The sequence below is a fragment of the Bos indicus genome, chromosome 2 (genome assembly GCF_029378745.1).
Source record: "Bos indicus isolate NIAB-ARS_2022 breed Sahiwal x Tharparkar chromosome 2, NIAB-ARS_B.indTharparkar_mat_pri_1.0, whole genome shotgun sequence".
Lineage (NCBI taxonomy): Eukaryota > Metazoa > Chordata > Mammalia > Artiodactyla > Bovidae > Bos > Bos indicus.
In genome coordinates this window covers 71,424,559-71,433,841 of record NC_091761.1, presented here as the reverse complement: position 1 = coordinate 71,433,841, position 9,283 = coordinate 71,424,559, and the positions used below count along the sequence as shown (strand labels likewise).

The window sequence follows — 9,283 nt, the reverse complement described above, 5'->3', positions numbered from 1 at the left end:
TAGTTGGTGTTTCCCCCAGGGCCACCTGGGGCCTTTGCTTTCAGCTGCTGCCAATTAATTTCCCAAAAGGTGTCAACTGAGAGCCATGTAAGGACATGCCCCCATCTGGGCTCTGAGAGCTGTGAGTGAAGCCCTGTGTGAGGCAGTGTCCCTGAAGGGGTTCCAGCCTCAAGAAACTTCTTATCTGAACAGCAACCCCAAGACCTGAACACCCTACTATCCATACCCCTAACATTTAGGAACCAATCTTCTCTTAAAGCTTACTAAAAACTGATTCACATTTTGCAAATTTTACTTTCACTGTCAGGACAATCCTGTAGGATACATATTAATGTCCCCATTTTACAGACAGGAAACTCAGGATCACAAGTGTGAAGTCACTTGTTCAAGGTCACTCTGACAAAGTGGCAGGAAAGAAAGTGAAAGTGTTAAGTCAGTCATGTTCAATTCTTTGCAACCCGATGGACTGTGGCCCTCCAGGCTCCTCTATCCGTGGGATTCTCCAGACAAGAACACTGGAGTGGGTTGCCATTGCCTTCTCTCGGGGATCTCCCTGACCCAGGGATTGAACCCGGGTCTCCTGCATTGCAAGGGGACTCTTTATCGTCTAAGCCACCAAGGAATTGCTGCCCCCTCTTTGTTCTCTACCTCCTAAGGTACCCTGGTCCTCAGCTGGGGCCTCCTGAGGCTCCATAACACCCCTCCCCTCCTCCCCATCCCCACTGCAGCACTAAACATTACAGCTAGGGTGGACCCTTTCCCTTCAGTTAGCTGGAAGGTCTCTCTTAGAAGTTCCACAAGCCTTGGCTCAGTGACCTTTTATTTCCTGATAAAAGAGGTGAGGCTGGAAAGTTACCTCTAAGTGGCAGGGGAGAAAGGCTATAGAGACCACAGAACATGGTTTTAATCTTTTGGGGATCAACCCCTGAACTGCTTTTACGGGCACAAAATATCACAGAATTTGGGGTCAGCTTCCCCTAAAGCCTCTGAGAAGGGGGTCCCTGGAGCCCTGAGAAGTAATCTGTGCCCTATAGGAAGGGAAGTGACACACAGTGTCCTGGTTTCCCCCATGAAGTCAGCAATCATGGCCAGGCCATGCCCTTGCAAAGTCCCAAGTCAGAAAGGAAGGACAGGGTCACATATGATTCACAATCGCCGTGCCCAGGGCACACAGTAAGCCATACTGTAACTGCTCAGAGATCCTAAGGAGCCAAGCCTCTGTCTGTGGGAGCTTCAGAGTCTTGTTCATTTATTCCCAAATGTGGAGAATCTCAGTCAAGAGTTTTAAGTGGGACACACAACCCTGCCTGTGCAGAAAGTACATTTCAGCAGAGGAGATGCTCAGCCATGGTCACTTAATTACTTAATCACAGTTGGCAGCAAAGGCTAGGAAGAGCACTAAGGTGCAAAGGGTAAAGAATCCACCTGCCAATGCAGGAGATCCAAGAGACACAGGTTCCATCCCTGGGCCAGGAAGATCCCCTGGAGAAGGCAATGGCAACCTACTCCAGTATTCTTGCCTGAAAAAAAGCCCATAGACAGAGGAGCCTGGAGGGCTACAGTCCATGGGGTCTCAAAGAGTTGGACACAACTGAGCAACTGACCACCACACAGGAATGCCTGCAAAGGGTTTTAAGCAAAAGAGAACCCTGTCAGACCTGCGCTCTGAGAACTGGGAGAGGTAGGGAGAATGGTCAGGAAGCCCACATGAGGAACCACCTGGGGAGGCCAGGGCTGGAGCTACCTGTGGTGGCGGGGGCGGGGGCGGGGGGGGTTTGGATGGAGCTGGAGTTGCTGGGCAGGGAGATCACCAGGCTGGGCCCTGGTTTAGCCACAAGGTGGGAAGAAGGGGTAATGGGGAGGATGGCTCAGTCCAGACACGTTCTCAGTCATAGCTGCCGTGTGCCTGCCGGTACTGCAGCAGGAGAGCTCTGGATGGTAGCAAACGGCAAGGATATGCAGGATGCGGGAATCGGGGGATCGCAGTCAGCCCAGGCTTGGAGTGGGCCATGGGGAGTGTGTATGGAGCCAGAGAACAGCCCTTGAGTAGAGACAAAGTTTGCGATTTGGACTAGAAGGAGCCAAGTTAAGTGGTGTCTCAGGAGGTCACCTCCCCATCCCCATCAACGCCAGGGCTCTCTTCCCCTCCCATCCGGATGGAGCAGCAGGAACGCCTGGTCTCCTCACAGCTCTTGCAGTACTGAAAGCAACTGACGGCGGGGTGGGACCATCTGTCCGCCTGGTCAAGCCTGTGTCCAATACTGCCCAGGGACCTGGGAGAGGCAGTGCTGTGCCCTCAGAACCATCTGCTGGGCCCCAGGGCAGAGACCCCTAGGATGGCCCAGAATGGGGCCAGAGTGCTGAGCCCAGCTCACCACCATCAAGGACCCAGCAGGAAGACAGGCTACCCTGCCTGCTCACTCTATCCATGGTCTTCTGGCAGGGACCACCGGCCACTCCTGAGTGGGCCTCCTGGGCTGGTTTTGTGTCCCTCCTGCATGGGGCCTAATTATACCCTCTGCTCTGAGTTACACTGATACCAGGCCTGAATTCTTCACCTCTTCCAGGGAAAACATAATCACCAACAAAAGGAATATATGGGGGCTTCTCTGGTGGTCCAGTGGCTAAGACTCCCTGTTCCCAATGCAGAGGGTCTGGGTTCAATTCCTGGTTGGGTAACTAGATCCTGCATGTGCAACTAAGACCTGGTGTAGCCAAATTAAAAAAAAAGATATATGAATGGCCTGAAAAGATGCTCAACATCACTAATTAGTAGACAAATGCGAATCAACAATACAATGAGATATCACATCAGTCACAATGGCCATCATTAAAAAGTACAAGTAACAAATGCTGCAGAGGATGTGGAGCAAAGGGAACCCTTCTACACTGTAGGTGCAGCTACCATGAAAAACTATACGGGGCGTTCAGTGGTTGGACCTCACCTTCTGGTGCGGGAATGGTGACGGTTTGATCCCTGGTTGAGGAGTTGGGATCCTACATGCCTTGTGGCTGGGAAACCAAATCAGAGTTAATGTTATAATGAACTGAATAAAGACTTTAAACAACCCAAATGTTCATCAACAGATGAATGGATGAAAGATGTGGTACATATATACAGTAGAATATTTCTCAGCCATAAAAAAAGAATGAAATAATGCTATTTGCAGCAATGGCACCCCACTCCAGTATCTTGCCTGGAAAATCCCATGGATGGAGGAGCCTGGTGGGCTGCAGTCCATGGGGTCGCTAAGAGTTGGACACAACTGAGCGACTTCACTTTCACTTTCCACTTTCATGCACTGGAGAAGGAAATGGCAACCCACTCCAGTGTTCTTGCCTGGAGAATCCCAGGGATGGGGGAGCCTGGTGGGCTGCCGTCTATGGGGTCGCACAGAGTCGGACACGACTGAAGTGACTTAGCAGCAGCAGCAGCAACATGGATGCAACTAGAGATTATCATAGTTAAGTGAAGTAAGTCAGAAAGAGAAAGACAAACACCAAATGATATCATCACTTATAAGTGGAATCTAAGATATGATGTAAATTAACTTACCTACAAAACAGAAACAGACTCATAGACATAGAGTATAGACTTGTAGTTGCCAAGGGGGAGGGGGTGGGACATGGATGGAGTGGGAGTTTGAGATTAGCAGATGCAAACTAGTACATAGAGAACAGACAAACAAGGTCCTTCTGTGTAACACAGAACACTATATTCAATATCCTATAATAAACCATAATGGAAAAGAATATGACAAAGATACATACATATTTGTGTAACTGAGTCACTTTGCTGTACAGCAGAAAATAATACAACATTGTAAATCAACTATACTTCAATAATATAAATTAAAACAAAACTAAAAGAATACAGGAATGACCAAGGGAACCTGGCTTACTCATCACAGTTCTTCTCATCTTCCCTGCTGGGATCTCCTGTCCAAGCATCAAAAGTGGGGGGGTCTGTCTATCCAGCTGAAGTCTGGAGGGAAACAAGCCTGGCAAGGCTGCAGCTTCCCCTGGTCCTGAGTGGGACACCAGGCCTGGCCCATTGCCCAGCGGCACCCCTCTGCTCTCACCACCCCTTGGCCCCATTCCCATCTCCCTTCATGGTCCCTACCCTCCCTTTCCTCCGCAAGCACTCACCTGCTCTGTCCTGACTGCAGGGCCTCAGCTTTGCAGGCCTGCTCCTTCCTCTCCATCGGGCAGAATTCCTAGCAGGAGGTCCCGCCAGGTTCCAGCAATACCTTCTCTCTCCTTCAGGCCCAGGGGCCCTCCTGGGGCCCTGCAAGACTGTTGGGCACCCAGCCCTCTTTGAGCTGCCATCTGCACTGGATACACCTCTTTTAAAGCCCCACGGGGAGCCCTGTCTCCCAGCTCCTGGGCCCATACGGGCTTCTCACCTGGGCCTCTCAGAACCTTTAACCTCTACCACAGGAGGAGACTGGGATTTGACCACCAGGCAAACTATGCGGTGATTCCTCACTGTAAGAAAGTGGCTGCATCGCGCAAACAACTCTGGTGGTGAGATGCAGTCTGACTCTTTTAGCCCCCTGTAATCAAACAGCAAGGAAGACAGCCTTCTGTTTATTTAGGCGCTGGCACCCAGGCCCTCCTGTAATGACCTCACACAACCCCACAGGCCTGCCAGGGAGTTTACATCAGCCCCGATTTACAGTAGAGGAACCAAGGCTCAGATTCATAAAGGGATGTGTCCGAGGTGACTTAGGTCATAGGTGGTGGGCTGGGGTAGGAACTGGGCTGTTAAACCCCAAAGCCTGCAAGTCTGCTGACACTGAGCTGTGGGCTTGCCTGAGTCCACGGCGAGTGGCACCTGCCTGGGCTGGAACCATCTGGGCCACAAGGCCCTCAGGAGCTGCCGGGGCCAAGCGCTGCCCGCCACATCTGCAGCACCGAGTCCCGGCGGGCCGTGTAGGGTAGGTGTTTGATGCGGAACCAGTGTCTGGGAATGACATTCCCGCTGGGCGTGTAGAGTTTCTTCCCCCGCTGGCCCAGCAGACTGCGAAGGGCCAGGTTGCCCGACAGAACCTTCTCGTAGAATTCCACGCCGCCCCGGGCATAGGCTGCAGACAGGGAGGCCGTGCGGCGGTCCATCCAGGCTTCCAGGGCGTGAGTGAGAGAGTCGGTGGAGAAGGCATAGGCCACGAAGCCCGCCACTGCCGCCACCAAGTTGAAGGCGGCCCGCAAGCTCATGGGGCCTCCGTAGAGCCCCAAGGCGTGCTTGGCCCCCACACCCAGCGCCCAGGTGCCCGCCAGGCAGGCTGGGGCTGGCAGGGCCTGCAGGGCGGCTGCCCCACTCTCCAGGTACACCACCTCCTTGGCCAAGGCGAACTTCTGGGCATCATGAGACAGGGTCAGGGCATCTCTCAGCCGGGTGCCTGCTGGGCTCCGCCAGTCCACTCGCTGCCCGTGGACAACTACAGGCTGGTCAGTGTTGGTCACTGGGCCACCCAGGAAGCTGGCGGGGATGCCTACGACGGCCCCACCAGGGAGTCTCGGGAAGCCGGCGCTCACAGGCTGGAAGGTGAAGGTGGTAAAGGCCTCAAAGTGGTGGCCTGAGGGGATGCCAATGTCCTGCTGCACCTCCTGGAAGAGCCTCTCCAGTTCTGGGGACAGAGGCGCCGGCTGGCCCTGAGGCCAGTACTGGTACAGCCACTGGACCACAGGATCCGGGAAGAGGTGGTAGGAGATCTGGGCCCCAAACAGGCCTGCACAGGAGCCCACCAATAGGCCTGTCCTGTGTCTCTGCACAAACACTGTGGCCCGCCACAGGGGACCTGCCATGAGGGCTGCCACCGCTGTAACCTGGGCCAAGAGAAAGAGAAGTAAGCCAACAACTGCTGGGGTCGGCCTGCAGACCAAACACCCCGGGGCCACATCCTCTTAAACCGATGCAATACACACAGTAGCCAAGGACCGGCCCCAGCTCTGTCTCTGCGTTACCACTTACCAAATGCGCATGTGACAAGGGCCCACCAGGAGGGTGTCTGTGCTGAGTAAATAAACACACATGAAACAATCAGTGTCTGGCAAAGAGCAGACACCCCTTGGCCAAGGTGAACTTCTGGGCATCGTGAGACAGGGGTCAGGGCATCTCTCAGCTGGGAGCCTGCTGAGCTCTGCCAGTCCACTCACTGCCCACAGACAACCATGGGCCTGTCAGTGCTGGTCACTGGGCAACCCAGGAAGCTGAGGGGGATGCACGACGGCCCCGCCAGGGAGTCTCGGGAAGCCGTGGAATGGCTGTAATTACAACTTTGATCCCCACAGCTAGGCATGGCCCCAAGCAACCCACCTCTCACTCCACTGCCATACGGAACATGAGCACTGATTTATACATGAAACACATGCTCAGCTTATTCCGTCCTTACTATATGCCCGACACAGTTCTGAGAGCTTTACACATATTATATAACAATTGAATCCTCACAACTCTGTGACGTTATCATTATGATGTCCCTATTTTAAAGCGGTGAATGCTGAAGCACAGATAGGCCTCAACCAGTAACGTGGCAGAGCTATGGGCAGAACTACGTCCCTCCAAATTCCTATGGTGAAGTCCTAACTTCCAGGAGGAGGAATGTGACTGTACTTAGAGATAGCATCTTTAAAGAGGTAATTAAGTTAAAGCGAGGTCATTAGGGTAGTCCCTAATCCAATCCAGAGTGGGACATTAAGACACAGACACAGAAGGACTACGAGGACGCAAGCTAGAAGGTGGCCATCTACAAGCCAATAGGAGAGGCCTCAGAAGAGAAACCAGCCCTGCCGACACTTTGATCTTGGACCTCGGGCCTCCAGAATTCCAAGAAAACACATTTCTGCCACCCAGTTCTTGTCCCTACAGCTCTAGCAGACAAATACAGTCCCGGTATTTGAACACAAGTGTCCACAGCAAATTTTTCACTATAGATTATTTTTGATGATAAATTATAAACACGCATGAAAGTGGAAAAAATAGTATATTATAAACTAACTTCAATCTGTCAAGTCATGGCTAACTTTGTTTCATCTCTACTCAAACGCATAATCCCCTCCAGCTAGTTTATTTCCAAACACAGTAGGGCCATACTATTATTTCATCCTAAAATATTTCAGTAAAATTCACAATTTAACTTCAGCTGAAGCTTACTGTCTTCCTGTCTCTAAAGTGTTTAATTAGCAAACAAACTGCTGCAAACAAGAAGGCAGCATATTCCTTAAGAGTCACGTCACTGTGCCTTTTCACTAAGGAGGCAACCAAAGCCAGGACAGGAAGAGTCCAAACGTATGTCCTAACTCCCCTAGGACCCCTAGCACCAAGGCCGCGCGCCCCAGGGAGGCGTGGGAGGGGGTGCCGCGCATCTCGCAGGCGGCTGGGCGAAGGACCCTCGATCCACGCCGCATCTCCTGGCTACGCCCACGGCTGGAACACACAGCGAAAAGAGCCCGCTGGGGTCCGCTTGTTCACCCGCCCCATTCCGCAGGCTCACCTCCTCCTCCGCCGCCGCAGCCAGGTACGCCGAGCACGTGGGCCGGGCGGGGCCAGGCGCAAAGCACGCCGGCCGGTTCTGGGGGCGGAGACAAAGGGGCGGGCCCCTAGGGGGCGGGGCTGAAATAGCAATACACGCCAGCCGGCTTCAGGGGCGGGGCTCCGGGGGCGGAGACGAAGGGGGCGGGAAACTCGGGGGAGGAGCGCAGGGCGGGACCTTGGCTGCTCAGCTAGAGCCGAGTCTCAGATAGTGAACGCCCTTGGGGGGCTCTGGCTGCGGGCTCAGTTTCTTTCCACCAAGGCTGTCTGGGCCGTCCCTGTGTAGCATTGGAGAGACCAGCGTCAGGGCGTGGGTCAGGAGGCCTCTGGCGGACCTTCTGTCGGAGCCTACGCCCCGTCCTACTGCCAGGTCCCATCCTTTCTCGTCGCGAAGCGCTCTGTGCTAGCGGGTCCTCTGCCCCAGCTCGTCCCAAGTGATCCACACTGTACAGTCCGCGGAGCGGCGTCACACCTGTCAGCTCACTTTCCCAGCTGCTGTGCGAGGATTAGGGGTCAGCCTGCCTGGGCCCAGGCCATTCCTTTACGCGCTGTCTGTGGCTGCTTTCCCTTAGAAGGGCAGAGGGGAGTAGCCAGGACAGAGACAGTCTGTCCAGAGCCTAAAACACTATCTGGCCACTTGCAGAAGAGGTCTGTAGACCCTGAAGTACAGGTGAAGTTGTGGGGAATTTGCCGGTGATGGACCAAGCTTTGTAAAGTCACAGTGAAGCCTGAGAAGCCTGCAAGGGGTGGGTGATTCGGCCTAGGTTAGAGGATGAACAGGATATGCATATAGGGATAAGCATCCATGATGGATAAAAGGGCATCTGATGGTTGGCTTTTTTTTTTTCCATTGTGGTGGTGTACACATGATATTTACCATCTTGACCATTTTATAGCACATAGTACAGTAGTAGTACAACCGTCACCACTGTCCACCTCCATAGCTCTTCATCTTGTAAAGCTGAAGCTCTGTATCCATCAGACAATAACTTCCATTCCTCTTCCCTCTGCTCTCTGGCATCCACCATTCTACATTCTGTCTCTATATTTCAATTACTAAGTATCTCCTGTAAATGGAATCAGAACTTCCTTCTTTCTAAGGCTAAATAATGTTGCACCATATGAATATGGCAGGTTTTGCTTATCCATTCACCTGTTGATGGGCACTTGGGTTGCTTCTGCATTTTGGCTATTATGATCTTGCTACTGTGAACATGAGTGTACAAATATCTCTTCAAGACCCTGCTTTCAATTCTTTTGGGTATATACACAGAAGTAGAACTGTTGTATAATATGTTCATTTCATTTTTAAAGTTTTTGAGGATCTGGCATCCTGTTTTCGACAGAGGCTGTACTGTTTTACATTCCTGCCAACAGTGCTCAAGCGTTGCAATTTCTTTACATCTTTATCAATGTGTGTTATTTTCTGTTTTTTTAATAGTAGTCATTCTAGTATGTGTATGTGGTGGTATCTTGTAGTTTTGATATACTTTTCCCTAGTGATTAGCAATTTTGAGCACCTTTTCATACGCTCCTTGGACATCTGTATGTTTTATTTGGAGAAATGTCTATTCAAAACCTTTGTCCATTTTTTAATTGGGTTGGGTTTTGTGTGTGTGGTTGAGTTTTAGGAGTTGTCAGTATACTTTAGATGTTAATCCCTTATCAGATATGTGATACAAATATTTTCACCCATTCTGTGGGTTGCCTCTATAAATATGAGGATATTGTCTTTTGATGCACAACATT

General features: G+C 51.8%; 1 protein-coding gene across 1 annotated transcript; it reads right to left on the bottom strand.

Annotated features, from left to right (window-relative positions):
- Window positions 1–4,577: 4,577 nt before the first annotated feature.
- On the bottom strand, window positions 4,578–7,577 carry TMEM177 (transmembrane protein 177). The gene is made up of 2 exons (XM_019973909.2): window positions 7,497–7,577; window positions 4,578–5,829 (listed from the first exon to the last, which is right to left on the bottom strand). The coding sequence occupies exon 2, from the start codon at window positions 5,806–5,808 to the stop codon at window positions 4,873–4,875; it is 936 nt and encodes a 311-aa protein (XP_019829468.2). The 5' UTR covers window positions 5,809–5,829; window positions 7,497–7,577; the 3' UTR covers window positions 4,578–4,872.
- Between the last annotated feature and the right edge of the window lie 1,706 nt (window positions 7,578–9,283).